Genomic DNA, 24,915 nt, shown 5'->3' on the forward strand with positions numbered 1-24,915 from the left:
TTTCAGAAAGTCATGATGTACACGCCATGTCACAACTATGAAATACTCATCAATTATTGAACTTAATATTTTTACAGAAATTCTCTACGTATCAGCGGTTTTGTTATTTAAGCGGGGCTAACAAATCTGAAATTAAAATGTTGTTTACATTCTTTTACATTTTCCAATATATGCGAGGAGACAAGAGTGTTTGTTATAAAAACTGGGTTATCAGAAAAGAATCTTCAAAGCAGAAGCAGCTTCCTACACAAAGTGGATTTTTGTATTGTATATTTAGTATTTACTTTGATTTACGCGAGTGTTACACATTTAAATAAAACACTTTTAAAAAATAAAACGCATGTTTGTATCTGTGTTTATGTATTAGTCCCCCTGAAAACGAGATCTGGAAAGGTCTGGAACGTCGGGTTGTCAAAACTAAAAATAAAATTTAACTTTTACGCAAAAACCTAATGTAAAAACACAGTAACAAAAACACGCGTTTTAAACCTTTATAAGTGTTATCTTTAAGTATTGTATATACTTAGTTAGATTATAATCAAAGTGGCGTTTTGTTCAGAGTCACATTTAGTACCTAATATAGTATAGTAAGTAATATCTTTTTATTTTAATACATGCACTTATAAATATTTATCTAATCAATAACTTTTCAATAGAACATACATTTTTAAATAATAAAGAGTATTTATTAACATACGCGGGAAAAGATGCATCATGATTATAAAATGATCTCTCACTATATAGTTATTACTGTTCTACTATAGCTTTTGTCTACTCCTATGAATGCCAGCTGTTGCCCAATCAATAAATGCTAAGAGACCACCAGAGTCTAATCAGTGAATATAGGAGCAAACTTGATATTTATTATTCTAACGTCAGCAAAACTCAATATACGTATAACACGTAAGTATATATCCCTACTCTGTCTTTTTACTGTCCGTATGTCATTGAGCAAACTGTTTATTCCACACTTTGATTGATCATTTTATTCTCAGCTGAACGTGATGACTGCACATAACATCTAACTGAGAAATATTACTCATATCAGTCTAATGACTGCGATTCCAAAACCACACGTTTTGCAATAAACTTTTTGCTTCTCGCAGCTGCTTTATCAAATGGTTTACCGGCCGTAGTAATCCCGATTGAAGGACCGACAGCGCATTTCCTGACTGAAGTATGCGCGTTTACCATTAAAAAAACCCCATTCGTCGTATTTCACCGCTCTTCGTGAAGACACCGCTTCATTGTGTGTCTTCTACCGTATTTATCATGGGGAGTGTTCCGAAGAGCTGTTTCACATGATTCCTGCCACCGAATTCTACCTTCACACGACACGCCATAAGTTAGGGTATCATCCCCACCAACTGGATTTGTGGCGGTCCTCCACAGTGCGGTTTTGAAGGAGCTTTCTTCCACGTACCACAAAGCTTTGGAATGAACTTCCTTGTGCGGTGTTTCCGGGACGATACGACATGGGTACCTTTAAAATAGTCCTTCACCTTCCTTAAAGGCCGGCAACGCTCCTGTCGGTTCTCTGGTTTCTCTTTGCAAGAGAATGTGGGCGGCGGTGCTCAACACCAGGTGACTCGTACGCTCGTTTGTCCTCCATTTCCATAAAAAAAAATCCTGACCTCTATTATGTCAAATACCGACGGACAAGTGATCGCTTATTTCTATCAGATTTCCCCCACACTATAAAAAAATATTAAAAATAAAAGTTCTTTTATGAATTACAATGTTTTGTGACTTGGAGACTGAAATTGGGTAGCGGAAATCAGGTCAAGTAATTCTAGGAACTTGTCTTCGAGAGTTTTAAAGTCAACTAAGCGCTTTTGAATTGTCACTACGAGTATAAATATTTCTTTTAAATTACTGAATCTACCATATGTCCGGAAAAAGTAGAGCGCGTAAAAACAAATATACAAAAAACTCAACGTCAACTCCTTTCAATCCAATAGAGTATTTTACAATGGCTAATACTCGTATATACGAAACAAATTTGTTTGTAAGGTGCTGCATTCAATATATAAATCGTGTACAAATTAAAATCCTCCTAGGATCCTATGGAGGGGACTTACAGCGATGAAGTAAAATAACACTTTTTACAAACTGTAGATACACGGTATGAACAAACCTGTGTAATGAAACTCCCTGATATTGTTTCGTATAACAACGAAAGAAAAAATAATATTTTGAGAGGTCCATCGTTATTCGTTACGGTTCACGGGAGAGATGTTCAGTTCGCAGCTTCACCGTTAATTCAGTATTGTTCATGATTTACTCCGGAACACACGCTCCGCTGTTATAAGTTGCTACGAGCTACGATCGAGTGTAGACCGCGCTATTTATATTTAATAATATTTGTAGTAATCGTGTTCCAAATTAGAAGATTGAGTTAAGTGATGAAAGTTCACACTGATTAATTAAGTGTATTATGCCACTGTAATTAAGACAAAATGTATTTCGTTGTTCTTGTAATCACTTATATAGCGGGTGAGTTAAATGTTATATTATCATATAAACAATTTAATTGTTTAAACAATTTAAATCGTGGGATTTGTACCAGCCGAAGGCTCCTTTGCATAGGATGCTGGCTAGATTATGGGTATCGCAACGGCGCCTTTTTCTCCCGTGAACTGTGAAGCAGTAATGTGTAAGCATTATTGTGTTTTGGTCTGAAGGGAGTCGTAGCTTCTAGCTAGTGAAATTACTGGGAATTATAAATGAGACTTAACATCTTATGTCTCAAGGTGACGAAAACAATTGTAGTGCCGCTCGAATTTTAAGGTCTTTCTATTATCCTGAGCGCCACTGTATTGTAATGGGCAGGGCGTATCAATTACCATCAGCTGAACGTCCTACTTGTTTCGTCCCTTATTGTCATAATAAAAAAAAATCAGGTATTTATTTATTGAGTTGGAAGCCCACGATGTATACAATGTGTTGCTTTTCGATAAATTTACACATTAATAAATTTTATTATATAACATCGTATACCCCATTTACGACGGCTAACTCGACATGAAATTAATTAAATTACAAGTACTTAATAAAAATACTAAAATAAGACAATTTCTTTATTTACTTACTATCTAAATTACTTTATAAAGTAGTAAGTAGGTACTAGATAATTATTTTGGATGAAACAGCCAGTGCTTAGTGTGTGTATAAGTGAGCCCCTTATAGCCTTCATACGTACATACTTGTAGGATCATAATGATAGAAGGATAGAAATATATTTATAGAAATTAGGGAGTAATTATAACATAACATATTGAAACAACAGCTGGTAAACATCATGAAGATACATCAGTGCGTAAAGTGGCTTTGACATGGGGAGAAACACTGATAAGAAACTCCCAACCCAGTTGCTTCATTACCAGTGAGAAAGAACTACCGGTGTTTGTAGTTAAACTCCTTCAAAACGGCTTGACCGATTCTCATGAAATTTAGAGTGCATATTGGGTAGGTCTGAGAATCGGACAACATATATTTTTCATCCCCCTAAATGTTAAGGGTGGTCCACGCCAATTTTTTTTTTAATTTTTTTATATTTTGATTATGAGCAGCATTAAAAATTACATACAACTTCAAATTTTCACCCATCTACGATCAATAGTTACTTTTATATCGCGATTTTAATATCGGTAATACAACGTTTGCTGTGTCAGCTAGTATTATTATATATATATTATTGGGATTAGTATTCCGGTCACTTGTATCATGGTCTGCAAAAAGTTGTCATACAAACGTTTTGTACTTTGAGTGAAATAAATAGAAATTGCATTTATTATTGAAGCCTTGATAGACTCGCCTTTACATTGATAATTATTTATTTATTTACTAAAAAAAGGCTTACCAACTAGGTATACAATTAATATTATGACTACTTATAATGTAACATTTCTTATATTTAATACTTATTATGTCTAACTTATAGGTATGCACAGCGTTGTCTTCATTTATTATGAAATACTACTAGAATACGTATGTTTACTATTACTAAAACTATAAGTTTATACATCCAAATTATAAGGGTTCAAAAGCGTTTTTTCTTAAATTGCGAAGTGTATTAAAATTTATATCAATACTACTATGGAATTTACTGTTATATAATGAAAAATGTTGAAATAAGTTGGATTGGTGAATTTGAGCCATAATTGTTTCTGAAGAATTGTACATGTACTGGCCTAAGGACAATATCTTATAATAGTCCAGTGCTCAGTCTTTCTAAAAGGATATTCAATCTATCTCAAAGTTACATCAAAGTCGAAGTTTTTATTTGCATCAACATGTTAAATTTATGTTAGATAAATATTTAAAGGTACATGTTCGAAAGATTTATGACGTGCAAATTATACTAAATACATTTTATATAGTATTATTTATTAATATATTTTAAAAAAATATGTCAATATTTTAAATAAAAACATACGTCTAGTGAATACAAGCAGTTTTTATTAAGGTATATTTTCAATTAAGATGAGAAATTAGTGTCTGCATTGTATTATAATTTAAAAAAATTACGTTGTGTCATGCGAGGGCCAAGTTATTCTATTTTTTTTAAAACATGAAGGATTTTTCATATTGAAACTTTCACTATGAGATGTTGCTAGGTTGGCTAATTACGAAATAACTTAAGACAGAAGGACCCTAAAGTAAGGACTGAATAAATTGACCGACTTGAATTGTTGAAGAACTGAGTTGCGAGAGAGTCTTTTTACAAGTTATGTTTTTGATGGTATCTATATCTCTCATTTATATCTGAAATTCTCGTGTTCATTAAGGAACTCCTCCGAAACAGCCAAACCAATTTTTTTGAAAATTTGTCTGTGTATGGGGTGTGTCTAAGAATCGGCCAACATTTTTTTTTTCATACCCCTAAATGATAAGGGTCACTCACCCCTAAATATATTATTTTATTTTTTTTTACATTTTTTTTTTATTTTTATTTTATTATGATTCAGCATTGAAAAATACATACAATTTCAAATTTTCACCCATCTTCGATCAACACCTATTTTTGTATCGCAATTTTAATATTATTCTATTCCACCCACAGATACGCCAAAGCGTTGCAAGATGGCAATCGAATAAGAATAATGATTATTGTAGTACAATAAATTTTATGTACAATTTAATTGGTAGGTCTGGGAATCGGTCGTCATCCATTTTTTATACCCCAGAAATTTTAATTATTGAATTATTTTTATTATATTATATGGCAATGCAACTTTTGCTGGGTCAGCTAGTATACTATAATAATGTGTAATATAAAAAATACATCAATGTATATTTTAGTGACAGATACGGTTTAAGTTTCAGCTCCGTGTAGTTAAGCGGTTGTTTGTTCATAGATGGAGGTGGTGCTCAGTTAAATGAAGACAGCTGTGACCCCAGCGAGCTGAAGATATGTGTCCAGACCACCCCGAAGACTCCAGTGGGGCTGCCGAGGACTCAGGAAGAACTTGACGCACATTGCTTGTGAGTTATATTGGAAGAGAAATGTGAGAGATTTTAAAGGGTTGGAGGGAGGGAAGAATGTTTTCGTAGCCAAATGGCAAAAAACGGAACTGACTGTCTGTCCGTGTATGTCACAGCAACTTTTTTCCAAAACTATAAGAACTATACCGGTGATACTTGGAAAGAAGTTGTATTCTGTGAACCGCATTAACATTTTCACATAAAAATAGAAAAGAACAATATTTTTTGGGGGTTCCCCATACTTAGAACTGAAATTCAAAAAATTTTTTTCATCAAGCCCATACGTGTGGTGTATCTATCGATAGGTCTTCAAAAATGATATCGAAGTTTCAAATATTTTTTTTTTCTAAACTGAATAGTTTGCGCGAGAGACACTTCCAAAGAAGTAAAATGTGTGGTAAAAGGGGGGCCCTGTAGCTTCTAAAGTAAGAGAATGATAAAACTAAAAAAATATGTGATTTACCGAAAATTGGTTAGAACGAGGATTAGTAAGTAGTTTTTTTAATACGTATAAATGATCATACAGTGCAAATGAGCTATTCATACATAATAATGGCGGCGACCTGGGACGGGTCGTTCCCTTCCCTAAAATATGGTCGAGGGAGGCGATGGCTGGCCCATGCGTCATTCTCGTTAACGGGCGCTACTTGCGGTGGCAGGATGATCCTGTAGCCGGAAACTCTACCTCATGGTTTTAATTTTTTTTTTATAATTGCTAATAACATGGTCCCTAAACACCTTTATTTATTTACGGTGTGTGTGAGTATTAGGATTATTTTATTGTTGTTTGCTGAGTTCTCGTAACAGGTTTCATCATGCTCGCTTAAATGTCACTGCTTGTGGTGGCGGGATGATCCTGTTGCCGGGGACTCGGTTTCAGATTCTGTAAAGTTATTGTATATATATGTGTATGGATATATATATATATATATGTATGGATATATACATGTTTATTTATTTATAATCGCTTATAAAATGCTCACAGAATACCTTTATTGATTTATGGCGTATGTGGATGATGCAGCTACTGTACTCAATAACTTTTGTATTAATTTACATTTATTTTTTTTGACTTACTCGTGTAAGACATTGACTATTTGACGTTTGAGTGTGTTTGTTGCATCATTTTACATTTTACATATTATATTGTAATTGAAATGATCTGTAAATCTTGATATAAAAGAGTAGCAATGAGTTTCTTGCTACTTCTTCTCATTAGCTCAACCCTTTACGAAGTAGCGGTAGAGTCAATAAGATTTTTTTTTTGACATATGAATGTCAAAAAAAATAAATGAAAATGACACATATGAATGTGTCATTTTCGTGACCTACTTGAATAAACTGATTTTGATTTCATTTGATTTGATAATAAACAGGCATTTAATTGATTCTAACTTCTGAGCGGCACTACAACTGCGTTTGTCACCTTGAGGCATACAGACTTAATATAGTCTCATTTGCCCAGTAATTTCACTATCTACGGCGCCCTTGAGACCGAAACACAATAATGCGGACATGAACATTAAAATGGACAAAATGTTAATATGAACCACTAAACCGCATTGAGGTCGCGAATGAACTATATTGTACACCAGGGCGTACCAGACGGGCATGTCGTGTATGGACACGTGGATCAGGAGGTGTCTGCCGACGGACGGACAGAAACTGGTGCAGCAGCAGATCGGAGGGGCGCGGGCTCTGATGAGGTTCCTATGCAGCAACGAGACCGGGTTACGAAGAGGTTGGTCATAACTTCATAATACTTACATTCATCATCATCATCAGCCGGAATATGTCCACTGCTGGACAAAGATCTCCACGAGGACTGGTCCTGCGCTGCCCTCGTCAAACGTATTCCGGGGATCTTGACTAGATCGTCGGTCCATCTTGTGGGGGGCCTACAAACACTAAGTCTTCCGGTACATGGTCGCCATTTCTAGGATTTTTCTGCCCCACCGGCCATATGTCCGTCGAACTATGTGGCCTGCCGACTGTCACTTCAGCTTCGGAATAATTTGGGCTATGTCAGTGACTTTGTATCTCCTCTTTTCTGATTCGATCTCGCCGATACTTACATCGATCAAGAAGAATTTTCGCTTAGACTATTGATACCTTAACGTGGTCCATAACTCCATGGAAGCATATCTTACTATACTCACCCTTTGGGCATTACACCAGGCTGGCACTGGTCTTCATCACGCGTATACCGACAGACTGCTATGAAATTATGTAAATTATAGCCACGACCTTACTGGGTCGACCTTGAAGTTATCCTGAGTAAAGCTAGGGTAATATCTACAAAAGGCTTCATAATAAATTACACACAACAATAATACATAATAATACATAATTGAGGTCGAACTCGCGCACCTTGGGTTGACTATTGATAAAAGGAATTAAAACATGACATTAAACTAAACGCAAGATTATGTTGAACCACGGAACAGAAAAGACTAGTAGAAAGACATGTGGGCGTTACCCTGTCGCCACTATTGTGTATAAATGTACCTATTCGAGGCTCAAGTGAGACTAGTCATTTGATGTCAAGTGAAGCATAATTATCTTTTAAAAAAATGCAAATATGCCTTATTGTGCCATTTTTGACTGTAGAAATCAGAGCTGCAATTAAAATATGTCCCACGGAGGGATTTCCTATGATCAGTTATCATATTTTTTGCCGATTTAAATACAATTAATATTTTTTATGTGTTGTGCAAAATATACAATGAAAAATGATCCATAATATTATGACGTATGGTTCATTTACCTTTACATTTAATCGATGTAACTTATGTTAGAATAATTAATGTAAACAATAAAAATATTTTTCTTCTCAACAAGTGCATGCATGTACGTATCGATATAATTTTATCGAAATAAATTTTATCTTTGTAAATTGTACTCGAGTATTGCTCTTTTCCATGCATCATGCGATAAGGGTGTAAGTAAGCATAATGTTATAATATGGTTGTGGTAATTGTGTATAAGAGAGACTACGACGAATTAAAATTAATAGTTTTAATTGTCTCTTAGGTACAGCTAATTATTAATTAACAAATATGTGTAAGATTCTAGTTAAACTAAATAAGCGTTAATTTTTAAATAAAGACAAATATTTTTTTTAATTAAATTTCAATATTTGGCATACATTGAGGTTTCACCGATAAGGTTGAGTCGAGGTGGAGTAGAAGAATAACTTCATCACATCATGGAGTAGAGGAAATACGCCATAGAATTGTAAAAAATAGATCGAAAACCATTAATTCTGGAAATGTTTGCCATAATTGTAGCATATGTACATCATAATATAATATATCATAAGACTAATAAGATTATTAATACTTCATCAGTACTTATAGCTTCTCTTTCTATTAATCATTCGTTACTGCTTGTTTTGGAAAATTTCTTTCCGCACGCGCATAACGTATGGAAGCAGTACGATTTATAAAATTTCATGTCTTACTTTCTCCGGGCTTATACAGAATAACGATGAATACAATAGTTTTTTTTATAAAAAAAAAACTATGTTTTATGCGTGTATGTAAATATAACATTGATACTGTAACTTTCCGCGACTATTCGTGTACGCTGTCTTGTTTTTTTTAATTTAGCTAAATAATGCCCATCCTTTTAAACTATACCTAAGAAAAATATTAGCATATTATTATTTTAGCTTACGATGTACTTTATCGTTAATATACTTATTACATCATTTCTAGTTTTCACTAACTTATCGATATGTTTATTCATTTTCGGACAACACTAGATATTTTGACAGAAATAATCTAGTAATCTATGGTTACAGAGTTCGTATTACTTCAAGTTTTTATATGTTTTTTTTTCGCAATTTAAGAAAAAGTTCTGAGGTTGTCATAATCACTTTAAGAATATAAGATTAGGCGTAATTGTATTAAGTTCGAAATTGATGTAAATAAAATTGAAGTTATGTCTTTTCGTGATTGTGAATTTAGGCCTATCATAAAGGAGGAATTAAGTGTGTGTATTACATGTTTAATAGATAAATGTGTGAGTTTGTGTGGCATCGGTTTCCATAGTAAAATGACATGATGCCTTCGACTTCTACTAGTTTTTTCTGTTCTGTGTATAGAACTAATCCCAGGACAATTTATAGGAGATCAATGTTTATTTTTATTTTTATTTTATTTATTTATTAGGATTTCCAACAACAAGTACACTAATACAACAATAAAAACAATACAATTAAATTAATGCTAAGTGTCTTATCACTTACAGGAAATCACAGCATGCACAGAATTTTACTTAATTAAGATAACAACACACTTATTTTTTTATTGCTATTATAAAATAGAAGAAAAATTAGTAAGCATAAATTTAAGATCCTGTTTGGGTAATATTATTAAAGATATCTCTTTCAAGAATAATTTTCTTAAAGTTTGAGGAAGCGAAAATATCTAAGGAATCCTTGTTATACTGATCATGTATACCCTACATTCGTGATAATGGGCAGAATTTTCTTAGGTTAGTGCGACAATTTGGTAATGAAAATAAGATTTGTCACTGACATGATCTTGGAATTCTATTTGGTTTGAAATCTAACTTTGCTGAGCAAGTCGGGGCAATTAATTAGGCCAGTGCATATTTTTTTTAGAAATACTATGTCCAAATAATTTCTTCGTTCTTCTAGGGAGTTCATGTGGAAATATGATAGTCGTTCTTCATATGTTTTGATCTTTTTGAGAACTCCATGACCAAACGCAAGATGCCGTACAATCTTTTATTGGACACGCTCAAGTCTAGCAACATTTACTTTATAATGTGGCGACCAAACAACACTGCAGTGCTCTAAATGACTTCTCACCAAACAGTTGTACATTATTTTTTTAGTCATGGGGTCCTTAAAATTCTTTGCCTCTCTTAAAACAAAACCTAATAATTTTGACGCTTTATGTACGATTTTATCTGTATGAGTGTTAAAATTCAATTTGGTATCAAAATGAATTCCAAGATCACGTATACACGTGACTTCTTCCAACATGACTCCATTTAAGTGATACGACGTAGACAGCACATTCTTATTTTTCTTAAATTTAATATGTTTGCATTTTCTTACATTAAGTGACATATCGTTAAGCTCGCACCAATTTTCCAAACTATCAAGTTCTTCCTGCAGATGATAGGAATCGTTCAGTGACTTGATAACTTTACAGACCTTCAGATCGTCAGCAAAAAGATAAACTTTGGAATACTTAAAACACTCAGAGATATCATTAATAAACACATTAAAGAGGTGCGGTCCAAGATGCGATCCCTGTGGGATTCCTGAGGTCGCTATGTATGATTCCGAAGTATACCCATTGATAACCACTCTTAGTTGCCTATTGCAGAGATATGAGTGAAACCAACTCAACAAGGGATCCGACAATCCATACTTCTGCAATTTGTATATTAAAATTTCTTGATTGTCGATGTCGAAAGCCCTGCGGAAGTCGGTGTATACGGCATCAATTTGTGCTTTACCATCGACTGCTTCCACAATTTCTTCTGTATACTCAACAAGATTTGTTGCTGTCGATTTGTTTTTAATGAACCCATGTTGCCGAGTATCAATTAATTGCGATAATTGCCACGTGATTTTTTCACAAATAAAAGATTCAAATATTTTAGCTAAGATAGATAAAATAGGGTCTATAATTCGAAACCAAGATTTTGTCTCCATCCTTATAAACGGGTAATATCTTTGTTTCTTTCCAAACCTTTGGAAAGATCCCGTTTTGAATAGAAGTGTTAAATATTATTTCTAAAGGAACAGATAGTTCAGCAGCTAATTTGATCAAAAACACAGGTGGAATACCATCTGGGCCCGCACCCTTCGCTTTGTCTAGTCGTATTACAGCTTTTTCGATTTGGTTGTGAGTGATATGTACAGTACGCAGAACGTTATTGCTCTCACATATAACATTTTCATCGTTCAGACGTTTTAGTGAAGGCCTTGTATAAACCGATGAGAAATGTGAAGCAAATAAATTTGAAATGGTATTACTTTTATCTGAACTTGCATGACCATAAGACATTTCTGACGGATAGTTACTTAAACCACCCCTTTTCATTTTTAGATAACTCCAGAAATATTTTGGGTTACATTTTATTTGAGCTTCGACAAAGGAAATATATGAATTGTAGCAATTTTGTATTAACATGTCGCATCGCCTTTTCAATATTTTGTATTGAATTTCATCCATTGGATTATTGTATTTTTTTATTTTCATTTTTAAATTATATTTTTATCTTAGTCTTTTGATAAGCGCATTCGAGTACCAAGGAGGATATTTCACACTTTTAGGTCTAATTTTTGGGACAAATTTATTAATTTTACTATCAATATGGTTATAAAGTGAAGAAACCATCTCATCTACTGTCAGAGAACGAAAAGTTTCCTCCCAATTAATTTTGTTTAATTCTATAGCAATGTTAGTATAATCAGCCTTAAAAAAGTTTAATTTTTCTACATTATTGTTCTTCAAAAAATTTATGTTTTTTTTTAAAAGATATCGAAAATTCAAATGGACGATGATGTGGATCTATTTTAGATATAACATGAGATGCATTCTGTAGGTTAACACAATAGGGCATTCGTGACAAAAGCAAGTAAAGTCTCCGGTTATTTATATTAGGCAAATTAATAAATTGTTTTAAATCGTTATCCATTATAAAGTCCCAAAGCATTCTTTGCATATTACACGAAATATGGGATGGGGAATCGATTAGTGATCCATTATTGTCAAACCACTGTAAGGTGCCTAGATTAAAGTCTCCTAACACCATAACGTAATCTTCTAGTTCTGAAACCCTGCCAGCATTGTCAATAAAGTGTTCAAGTACATTTGGTTTCAGTGGTGATGGCAAATATACGGCACACAGACAAATATTAATATTTTTATTATTTACCGAAATATTTAGTTTAACAGAAACATCTTCACATGTGCTCTCATAATCAACAATGCGCTTAGACTTCAATTTATTTGAAACGGCAATTAATACTCCCCCACCTTCAGTTTTGCGATTAAAAGAAGTCACTGAACGATCCCTTCTATAAAGAACATAACGGTCACAAAATATTTCCCTATCATAGACACTCTCATAAAGCCTAGTCTCGGATAACACAACAATGTCATAGTCACAGTTTGTTAAGTTACAGTATATTTCATTTAATTTTGATTTAACTCCTCGTACATTCTGGTAATAAATTTTTAATTGATCGAATTTAATTTTTTGTGTGCTAATACTTTTAAATTACTTACCACTAAATTATACAATTCAGTCTTATTTGCTTAATACATCATGGTTCTTTATATATTTAAAATCGGAATCGTCTGATTTGCGCATGAAAATCTTGCCATTTCTGACCCAAACATACTTGTAGTTCTTTTCTTTGGCTTTTAGTCTCGCTGCAGCATGGAGAGCTTTGTTTTTATGTGACAGGTGTTACACAGGTGTTACACAACATATATGTTCTCCTGAGTGCCACCAATACCGAGAAGTTTGCTATTCAACTTATTGGTGGGAATATTTTTGTTGTACTTAATAGATGCGGCAAGAAAAGTGTCCCTGAGTCGTGGGCTAGCGAACTGAACAACGATGGATCGAGGTCGTGTATTTGATGTGTTCATTTTGGCGATACGTGTTACATTGTGGTTTCAATAACTTCACAAGATATCACCTTACCTAAGTTCACGCTTGTGTTAACAAGATTTTCTCCTCTGAATTCGGGTACACATTGCACCCCGATATTAGATGATCGAGATTGCTGCTCCAAGATATTAAGTTTCGAATCTAATTCTCTCAAGTTAATTTTTAACTCTTCATTTTCGTTATTAATTTTATCAACAACATCCAATTTTGTCAATACCATCTTCTTCATATCATCGTATTGATGACTTAAGAAGTTTATAGAAGTCTTAATCTCCCCTATTTCCTCTTTTATAGATTTTAGTTCCTAATTTACGAAGCCAGCCAAAGTACTATTTAAATGCTTCATGAGTTCGTCTATAGCATTCGGAATAATTTGTTGCACTTGGGAAGACGTGACGGGGCTACTGTCCTTCAGATCAACAGTAAGTGTCGCCCCTGGTGAGGGTTTCTTCCTCGTTGTGATGTTCGAAGTTTCAGCTTGTAAAGTTGCTTTAGTAGCCCGTACTGGAGTTGCATCTGCATTCCCAGTTCTGGGTTTACATGAAGGGCATGCCCATTTTGAAACATTAATTTTGTAATTAAATATAGAGAGCAGGCAGCATTTTGAACAGGCCATAGTAGAATCGCCAGGAAGTAGGTTTAGAGAGCAACAAGCGCATTTCGATTTTTCAGACATTTTGAAAAAAATTTTTACAAAAAATCAAAAGAATTCAAACATCAGCCAGTCTGTTCACGGAGTTGGATAGCGTCGATGTACGTCAAACTAAACAATGCACTAAAGCGCAATGTAATGCAAACACTCTTGATTGACAATGTCCTTAACGTCAAATGTCAAAGCCGCTCACTCACTAGTCTGTCACTGTCATAATTTTGTAAATAGTCCGAAAAGAGGGTAATCTAAATATTATTTTACTCAAAAAAGATATCTAAAATGCCTATTTTTGAGATAATATTAAAATTTCACTTTAACAAATTATCACCAACGACGGAACTTTCACAGGGCATCAAATCAAACTTGAAACTATGCTTATTGGCTTGAAAATAATTCACAACGTGATTATTTATGTACGCGTAAGTGTATTCGTGTATAGTAATTGAACAAAGTTGTGTTCAATAACAGTTGCGTTCACTCTGCAATTAACATGTAATAATATTTTAGATATTTTCGCCCCCACTCACATACAATGATACGTTCACATACACATACGTGCGTGTTTGTGTGCGAGTGGCACACAAACACGCACGTACACATACATAGACACACTTGCAAGGGTAATTAAAAGACTTTTTTTAAGTATTGTATTTAATATAAAGAAAGCTTAAGGAGGTAACGGAAAAGCCATAATACATCCACTCCCACTAAATACCCGATGGAGGAGGGGATGGTTGAAAACCGGCGTTGCGTGGAGACATGAATCCATGAGCCCATGCCAGGTGAAGCTGAGCCTTCTCATTTTGAATATTTGCTGTATCGCTTAGCCTAATTATACATTTTATTTTTGCAATGTTCTGTATGGCAATAAAGAATTTCTTTTTTTATTATTTATTTCCTTACTTGCAGCATTTAACCAATTCGCAGAATTTCATTACTAGGTACTCTACTATTAATATATTATATATCTCATTAGGTTCTAGTATACAGGCTGTATTAACTATAATACGCCTAATATTGCTACAGCTAGCTCCCAATTATTCAGATGCAAACAACCATAGAAACTTTTTTATAACTGTGGTGATCTTACTTGACGTCAACAAGCGCGGAGTATTTTCAGGATTACCAAATCCAATATCCGGGCGACTCCGAAATATACTTCGAGTTGATTAAATTTGCACAAAAATTGACATTTCCTTAAATCAAATCTTCATCACAGGATCCTTCAGTTCTTTTTAATCTAACTTGTATAGTTTTAATATATCGGTAGATATTATAAACTTTAAATATAAGTTGAAAAAGAAGCTCGCTTAGTTTCTTGCGCCTGTTTTTCTCAGGTCTGAGGCATACTTTTTCGAATTGATAGTAGTTTTTGACTTTCAATAAGTGATATTATATCCTATTTTGAATAAAAATATTTGAGTTTGAAAATTTAGAATTTGATATATATGATATAATATAGTGTATTTAATAAATATTTCCAAGCAATTTACAAATCACATATTAAATGGGAAACGGAAAATATTTCCCGTTCCAAGATATGAAATTTCAATTATTGATTTTCATTTTAAAAATAAAAGAGAGAGATTATAAATAAAATATTAATTTATAAAATTGTTCAAGAACGAAATGAAATTACGAAATGTACAAATTGTGTGCTGGGACACATAGTAGAAGTGGAACGGACAAAGTTTAAAAACAAATATTTCAAAGATTTCCGTCAATATTTAAAAACAAATATTTCAAAGTAAGTGATCACTTAACATCAGGCGACCCTCTCTCGTTATATATTATGTATCATCATCACCATCATTATCAGCCAGAAGACATCCACTGCTTGACAAAGGCCTCCTCCAAAGAATTCCACGATGATCGGTCCTGCACTGTCCTCATCCAACGTATTCTGGCGATCGTCGGTCCATCTTGTGGGGGGCCAACTAACACTGATATTATGTATATTAGACCGTTATTACGTTTATTAAAAAAAAATAAACACTTACGACGGCCATCAAAATCATAAAGTAATAGTTGTAATAAGTATATTTATATGTAACAAGCTGAACCAATTGTCTAAGTTCTCTCGCCATGACTTGGAATAAAAACGCGTGTTATAGTAATTGTATTTTTACATTGGGTTTTTGCGTTAAATATCTATCTTATGTATTTTTTCAAACAAACCAAATCTAATAACTATATTTACAATACTATGACTACATAAAATTAAAACTATCATTACGTGGAAGCGCACCAAGAATACCAGCAGCATTTCCGCGTTTTTATAGCTAGGCTGATCCAGTAGCCTAATTGAGGCGCGATAAATAGATAAAGATAGTACTTTGTATATTCTCCGCGCCTCTGGGCCCCTGACGTAACTTGGACATGAGAAGGAGCCAGAGTGTCGACGCCAGTCACGTCACACATCAGCGCCCTTCCCCGTGCCCAAGCTACAACATACCACGTACTATAATTTTTGCCTCCCCGTCAAGGATTACCATGAAGATCTACTGTTAATCATTTCTTCTCATTCATCTCTTTACCACAGATTTTCTCAAAGAGCCATCGTGTTGGAGGTTGGTGTCAGCTGACTGGACTGGTTGCGTGGATGAGTTGCAGCTTGCAGTAAGAGATATCTCCCACCGATCGCAACAAATTACATTTTTTAATAAAAACTCTGAGTTGTGCTGGTGAGTGATTCGAATTAGGTCTTTTGTATATATTTAGACAACATTATCCACGCGCAATTAAAATCTAATAGAACATTGTCAAAGGTAAGGTAATGGGTACCACGATGGTGCCTATTTCTGTAAGCAGTAATGTGTAAGCATTACTGTGTTTCGGTCTGAAGGGCGCCGTAGCTTGTGAAATTACTGGGCAAATGAGACTTAACATCTTATGTCTCAAGGTGACGAGAGCAATTATAGTACCGCTCAGAATTTTTGAGTTTTTCAATAATCCTGGGTGGCACTGCATTGTAATGGGCACAGCGTATCAATTACCAACAGCTGAACGTCCTGCTCTTCTCATCCCTTATTTTCATAAAATGAAAATTTAAAATCACAGACTCACTTTTGTTATACTCAACCAAACTTCATACTCAATTAACTCATGACATGGGCGCGTTTCTGACGCTTTAAAATAAAACTAAAACTATACCATGGTGGGCAGGGCTTATAAACTGTACCGGGACGCGGATCAGTCAATACGATCGGATCCCGGTCAGACCAGATTTTAAAAACAGATATAACAAGGATTTCAAATACATTCATGTCTTATACATGGGGCACACTAAAAGTTTTGCACTTCTAGCTAATCGGAACTATTTGAAATTCATATGTTATATTTTTTGAAATGTTGCAACCTTCTTTGTAATAAAAAAAAACAATTGGAAATCATTTGTCAATTGTTTTTTATCACACATCAAAGTTCTACGTACGCAACGAAAATGGAATTAAGTCGAAAAGATTTTAGAGCGATAATTTTTTATGATTTTAAAAGTTCTCTCTCACCGCAAGTCTGTGCCGCTCATCTTCAAAATGCTTTTGGGAGAGACGCACCTTGCTTGAGCACCGTGAGGGGATGGTTTGCTGAATTTGAGAGAGGTCGGGTCCCATCTGCACAATTCCACATGAAGTTCAAAAGAGTGTTAATGCCGAGTGATATTCTACCATTTGTTTACCCAGGATTTTAAAAAAAGTTCGCGAAAGATGACCAAATAGCCGCGTTCTCCTACATCATGTAAATGCTCCTTGGCCAACAAAACTAAGTCATTTTTAGCTTCAGAAAAAGTACAACTCGTCACCCATCCTGTACATAATCCCGACCTAGCATCCTGTGATTTCTGTATTTTCCCCAAAATCAAAGATTTAATGAGAGGTTTCACTCTTACCAATTCCGAAGAGGCAGTGATAGCTTGCAATCAGCACGTAGAAAACATGCCTTCAATTCTGTGGTCCTCCTGTTTTAAAAAATGGTTCGATCGCATGAAAAAATGTTTAAAATGTAAAGGAGAGTTTTTTGAAAACCCATTAACATAAAATTTTGGTTATAATATGTTGTTTTTTTAAGTTACGCAAAAGTTTAGTGTGACCTACGTATAGTGATGCAGAAATCATACGGATCGTCTGCGAAAGGGTTGTTGAATCACTTTTCACGTATAAGCTTACTTATAATTACTTAAAAATACAATAAAAAGATAAATTTTTTAGGGATGCATTAAAAAGTTATTCAGTTACAAACAGATTTGGTTTTAAACTATGCCTTTCTCTGGGATGGTATTTACGGTGGTTTTTCGGTAATATTCACTTTTTTATATTTTTTTCCACTCTTCTACATAAAAAAATGTGTACCTACGTAATAGTGCATTTCTTATTTCACGATATTTTTACATTAGTGTACGACTATGTACTGTTCACTTCAGTTCTATAAAGTTCACTTCGGTAAACAGCGATTGAATTTAAATATGACATGATAGTCGCAACAGGAAATGATTCCAGTACTATTGTGTTGCCAGTGCCCGTGATGCGTTCCTCGGCTGCGTGTCCCGCGTGGGCCGCATCTGCTCGCCAGCGGCTGGTGACCTGCTCCGCCGCATGGCCTGGGTCCTGGCCCAGGACGTCGCGGCCTGCTCCCACCAGCCCCGGGCCCGCTGTCGAGCCACACACTCCGCACTCTCCTCTCACACACTAACATTACTCTCTACTGCGCTGCTGTACCCCCCACTGCATCTATAAACCTAGGCCACAATCTCTTGCGTCACGCGAGACTGTAATATTATCCAAGTTTCTGTTTTTGAAGTGAAAACTGCATTAGGTGCGGTGAGTATTACTAAGTTCGTTTTTATTGAATCTATATACAAACTGCAAGAAAACGCTCGAATCGAATAGAATATTTTTGTTTTTTTTTTTTTAAATTTGGAACATTTTATTTTATGTACCAGTACTTTTCAATACGTAGACAATTGTTTCTAAAACATTGAATGCTTATAAAAACTCTTTTGTTTAAGATAGTCATCCATAGTTGTATAGAATAGTTTTGGGTGCTCGTTTTGTGCAAATGGGTTTATATTACATCTCATAATATTATTGCATAGAGAGATTTCTGGTGTACGGGCCGAAACCAATAATTTACTCGAACCATAAAACTGTTAAGTCTTAGATTAAGGATTGGTCCCCGTTGCACTCCAACTAAATACCACAGGCGTAGTCGCAAAGTGCGGCAACTTTTACTACTCTACTCGAACTAGTCTCGAACAATGTCTGACCATGTTCTGTTAAACTTTGCTAATAATTGGAACTAAAAAGCCTGGTTGCGTAGTAAAACTTTGTAAAAATAATACTACAAGAAATAAGAAAGACACTGGGATCACATATCTTCAGTAAGTATATTGTATTTTATTAATTTCAATGTAAAATAACACGAAGTGTATGTTCCAAAATTGTAAAGATGCCAGGCACGACCATTTCACCATCGCACGACACGCCACAAGTTAGGATATCATCCCCACCATCTGGATGTGTGGCGGTCCTCCACAGTGCGGTTTTCAAGAAGCTTTCTCCCTCGTACTACAAAGCTGTGGAATGAGCTTCCTTGTGCGGTGTTTCGGGGACGATACGACATGGGTACCTTCAAAAAAAGCGCGTACACCTTCCTTAAAGGCCGGCAACGCTCTTGTGATTCCTCTGGTGTTGCAAGAGAATGTGGGCGGCGGTGATCACTTAACACCAGGTGACCCGTACGCTCGTTTGTCCTCCTATTCCATAAAAAAAAAAAAAAAAAAAAAAAAAAAAAGGCAAACTAGCATCTAATAGTTGCCGTAATAAAAAAGGTAACTATTGTTTTTAAGTAGTACGGTATCTAGTTGGAGCGCAGCGGAGACCAATCCTTAATCTACGTGTCAAGTTTTGAACAGAAATTACTTTTACTGCAATTTGTTCATGAAAACAACGTGTGTAAGATAAAGTGATACCGAAGTGACAGTTAATGTCACAAAAATCAAAAGCGATGTCTAGTCAATAGGTATATTCTAGTAGATATATCATTATTTAAATAATTATAATCATGTAACCTGAAAGAATAAGTAAATAAACTTTTTTTTAATGTGTTGAAGTATCTTTTTATGATCCTCTGAGTGCACAGAAATAATGTTAAAAGAGAAAAAAGAATAAATGAGCAAGAGATATACAGGTACAAAGAAAAGATGATGAATTGGAAATTCCAGTTCATAAGAAGAACTTCAAATAGGAGGAGGTTCTCAACTCGACTTTATTTTTTAAGTTTGTTTAAATGACTGCGGACAAGGCTGTTGTAAATACTGATTTTTGTTTTATATTCTTTAATTTTTTTTGACGCTATGTTTAATACACTTTCTATGTAGTAAAGATAAGTCAATTTACTATCAAGCATAACACCCAAGTCTCTTATGAGATCAACTTCTTTAAGAGTATTACCATACAGTTCATATCTTACTATAATAATATTATTTTTTCGAGTAAATTTAATATGAACACGTTTACTACAGTTGAGTTGCATGCCATTAGATTCACACCAATTGGTATGTTTATTTAGATCGTTCTGAAATATAATCGAATCACTTGGTGAAGAAATTGTTCTCGATTTTTAAAGTGATCGGCATATAAATATGGTCTGCAGTATTAAAAACACGAAACAATGTCGCAAATATATTAAATATTCGCAAATATATTATATATGCGAATATTCTATTATATATATTATTCACATTTACCTATAGCAAGGAAGTTGTACAAATTTTGGATGCCTGTATACTATGTTCATATTTTAATTTTGTAATCGTCTTCATAAAGTCGATTGCTTGTGATGAAAAATATCTAAATTGGTGAAGTATTCATTATATCTATAACGCATTCTACAGACGAATGATCGTATTGCAGCATTTGTGTGTTTCCACTTTTGATTATTGTCTTAAATATTGTTGTTATTTTTGTCGGGCACCACTGACATCTACTATCGGGCACCCATAAGTAATGTATTTCATGTGATAGTTTAATATAATAGATAGTTAAATGACTAACCGGAAAAATTAAAAGAATGTAAATAGTAGGGGAGACCGCGAAGATTTGAAACAAAGGTGATTTGAAACAGTGTCGATTTCTTGGAACTTAAAACCGTTAGCGAGTTGGAAATGGCTCTTATCCAATCACTTCCCTGTGCAGGCTGACGTGTGAATTCGCGTAGGTATTTAAAGTTTTTTACGATGTCTATACTTTGATAAGGTGTTTGTATTTTGGCATATGAACTAAAAATGTATTATATAAATGTTTAGTACAACTGATTTCTGTTTATTTTCTTCTTGATTGTGTATTAAAGAAAAATTGGAAGGTTTTTTCTTACTGAGTAGATTTGAAACAGTCTATTTCAACTCTCCTCATTTTCAATTTTATATCAGATAGCAGTCAATAAATAACGAGCAAAAAAATTATGGTATATTTTCGTTGATTTAATTTGTTTATTTTATTTTAGAATGCGTACTGATTTTAAAAGAAAGACTAACAGAGGCATGGCAAGACGCGAAATATGTGATCTCGTAGCAAGAAGTAACTTCTCCGTCAGGTGGGTTCGATTTCGATTTTATCGTACTTGAAATAATACTTCTCAAAAAACACATGTCGCAACTCTCCTTGAACCCTGTTCCAACTTACTTCGGTATGAGAGGAGTTGAAACAAGTTGCTCGGTTAAGTCGATTTTTCACCACAATATTTAACGCTTACTTTTTCTTTATGTTAGTCATGTGGAAGTGTAGAGAATGACCTATCGATTAGTACTAATATCATACGATTTCTGTTTATAGTATTTGGTGTATGAAACAAAATGTGAAAATTGTTTCAACCCCCCTCGGTCTCCCCTACCATTGAACAGATCTGCGTAGAACCTTGTGTCGTAGACGCTGCATGAATTACAGTATGGTACTACAATATGTTCGCGTTACTTCTAGTGTACACGTATATGCAAATTGTCATATAATTTGTGCATTTAATTTTCGTTAATCAATGATATCGAAGGTACGCTTAATAATATTACCTCATGCTTGATCATTTCTTATTACACCACAAAGAAAAAATTTCTGATCGATTACTAACAGGAACTTCCAATGCTCGAGCTAAAGGTTTCAATAAAGAAGCAGTTTTTTGACATTCTTTTTGACATTGAAGTAGAGGAATTTAGATGTCTTGATGGAGGCTAGAGCTAATGATGTTACAACAATTAGTTTACATCCACACTCAACAACAGGATGTAACCTCTTGATAGGCCAGGGTCCTTAAACCCATTAGAATGAGGTAATCAGACAGTTGTTACTACATTCCAACCGGATATTGACGCCAAATGAAATAGCTGAGTTATTGATCTTCCGCGCAAATGATTGATAATCCTGTTCTTCACTTACACCTAAGAATAAAGTGTGTGTAAACTTATGTATGCACGCAAAAAGTTATGCTTGTTTGGCCTAACGAAGCAAAAATCATTAAAATGATTTATTCCTCATGCTATTCTACGTTTTTAGAAAGAACAATTTTGTAAAAATCTTGCTAATATGGCTTTGACAATTAATTATTAGATAATGACAGCCGTATTCATTCTGGGCTTGAAACCTTTGCCTGTACAAATAATGGACGAAGAAACCAAAAAATAAAACGAATGACACAAACGTCAGAAAATTTTAAGAAGTAACGTTCAATCTGTTTCTTTTGTGTAAAATGATGCGCGCGCATCTTAAAATTTCACTCTAATAATTTTTTCATAACGCGCCTAAAGAAGTATAACTTAAAAAAATCTAACAGAGGGCGCAAGTCATCTATCGCTACTTTATTGACTGGATCTCCTTGCAAACATCAACTTGAGGAGTCCATTAAATCCATAGCGCAGAGAGGAAGAAGCCGGGGAAGAGCTCGTCAACTTGGTTGTTGGCTATTCGTCTCCTCCGAATAGCCAAGAGTCTACCTCTTCTACCTTTTCTAATTCTGAATTATTCTATTCTATTCTGTCTCTTCATGTGACATTGTAATTTTAGAATATGCTATTACGAATGCCCAAGCAACAAACCAATGATGCTTGTTGCATTTTTTTGCTCTGAAAATTACTCCAACGATCAACGTGGTGAAACTAGGATTCAGTGCCAATCATGTTCTAAATAAAAAAAAATGGATTTGATCCATACTTGTAGTTTGGAACCCGGGTTCCATAATACCAGCAGTAAGCCAATAAACACATTTTTTTAATTCTTTCAATAAAATAATGTTTTTCCTATAATGAGTGAATTTATTTTGGTATTTCATTTCTTAAATTAAAGTTAATAAAATTTTAAATATAGAAAGTCACTTTTCGAGGAAATTAGTCAAACATTTTTGTTAAAATACTAAAAAAACATAGCAGGGTTCCAAATTACAACCCCTCCCACTAATTTGACGTATTAACCACAACATATGCATTGAGCAAAAGTGAGCCGTTTTTCAGTGATAGTTAAAAAAAAGTAACAATCATTCATTTATTATTATATTTTTATTTGAAAAACTGTGATATCAATTGATACTTTTTTAAGTAAATTTTTTATACTACATTTTCGAAAAAAGCTAAAAAACATGATAACTCAATAACGGTTCACTTTTGTATCATGTATATTCCTCAAGTCACCTCGTCGAATTACCAATAACCCTTTATATAATTATTTGTGTATGATTCCGTTAAATAACCCCTGTCACTTTCTAACTAAGGAATATGTCGAATTACCAATAAACCTATATATTTATTAACTTTAATGAACATGTCAATCTGTCAATGAAACTCATATTAAACTGGTTATTAAGTCTTGGTTAACATTTAGAAATGATGTTTTCATAAAATATTATAATTTTATTCAAATACGAGACACAATGTCGTGTTAATTCATGTGTCGAACGAATCGAAATCCTTCTAAAATTTGCATTTACTAGCTCGGTATTCATAGCGTTACACTATAAAATACGAGATATTTTTTCTTTCTTTCCTTTATCACATTCACCTAAGAAATAGTTATAATTTATCTGAGGACTGGTTGCCGATTGCCGCTAGTTATTTTTTCCTTGCTGTTGCAATATTACAAATATCTCCTGAATGCCGTAACATTGGGTGTTTGTTAGTAGTTGAAGGCGCCTGGTATTGTGAAATGATCATCTTTGACGGCCTAATGCTCTGCAATGAGTTAGCTGGGAGATTTAAAAAAAATATATGTTAGGGACTGATTTGTAATCTCCAATCAGAACGCTTAAAATTTTTGTAAAACGTAAAATACCATGTAATATAAACGATTGAAATGAACTACTGGTAAAACCATATAACTTTGACAAAAGGGACTTTATATTATATTCACTACAAACGGACGTCCGCGGGCGACGCGTGCCGCTGTGTTTCACACGAATTTGTTTGTGATTGGTGTGCGCTTGTGAATTGAGATAGCTAGCTCCGCCCAAACTCTGAAGGTCGTTGGCGTGATTCTGAGCCTTAATTGGGTGAATCTCACTAAAACTGTTGAAGGTTATACTTATATACAAACCGTAGCACTAACGAAAGAAATAACCGGGTTAAAAAATTCATTGGATATAGACATAACATGAATATTACATACATTAACCTCTCTACACTCTAATGAATAAATCTTGTTATTAAACGTTTTTATAACATAGTACACACATCAAGGGTCATATCTTCAAGTTATGTCGAAGATTTGAGAAACTATTATAAACTATTCAATGTCGTCCTTTCCCTTCTACTTTGGACTGGCGCCAGAAATACTTGTTATAAGGATGAGTTAGCTTATTTTCTTGACCCATTTAAGATCATAACAAAATACAAATGGAGTGTCATCTCAGGTGTTGTCTTGTCTTATCCTCCTTGCATCGCTAGGACATCATTAACTTTTATTTTATATGCATAGTTATCTTTGAGGCTATATATCTACAAAATATCATGAATTATCTTGTATTTTTTACTATCGATAATTATTTTTATTTCTTTATGAATTTACACAATGACGTCTATACAATAAACAAATCTCGTGCGAATACTTTAGAGACGTTATTATGCTCTATGGCCGCCT

The 24,915-nt window shown here is 34.2% G+C and overlaps 1 protein-coding gene across 1 annotated transcript in view; it reads left to right on the top strand.

The window, feature by feature from the left end:
• Positions 1 to 2,374: 2,374 nt before the first annotated feature.
• The window catches only part of LOC126967924 (uncharacterized), a 220,383-nt gene continuing 197,842 nt past the window's right edge, over positions 2,375 to 24,915 (top strand). The window contains exons 1-5 of the mRNA XM_050812628.1: positions 2,375 to 2,496; positions 5,361 to 5,487; positions 7,083 to 7,228; positions 16,353 to 16,494; positions 18,321 to 19,825. Of these exons, the coding sequence (XP_050668585.1) occupies positions 2,460 to 2,496; positions 5,361 to 5,487; positions 7,083 to 7,228; positions 16,353 to 16,494; positions 18,321 to 18,540 (672 nt within the window). The 5' untranslated portion in view covers positions 2,375 to 2,459 and the 3' untranslated portion in view covers positions 18,541 to 19,825. The remainder of the gene's footprint in view (positions 2,497 to 5,360; positions 5,488 to 7,082; positions 7,229 to 16,352; positions 16,495 to 18,320; positions 19,826 to 24,915) is intronic.

The sequence above is a fragment of the Leptidea sinapis genome, chromosome 14, assembly GCF_905404315.1.
Source record: "Leptidea sinapis chromosome 14, ilLepSina1.1, whole genome shotgun sequence".
Classification (NCBI taxonomy): Eukaryota; Metazoa; Arthropoda; class Insecta; order Lepidoptera; family Pieridae; genus Leptidea; species Leptidea sinapis.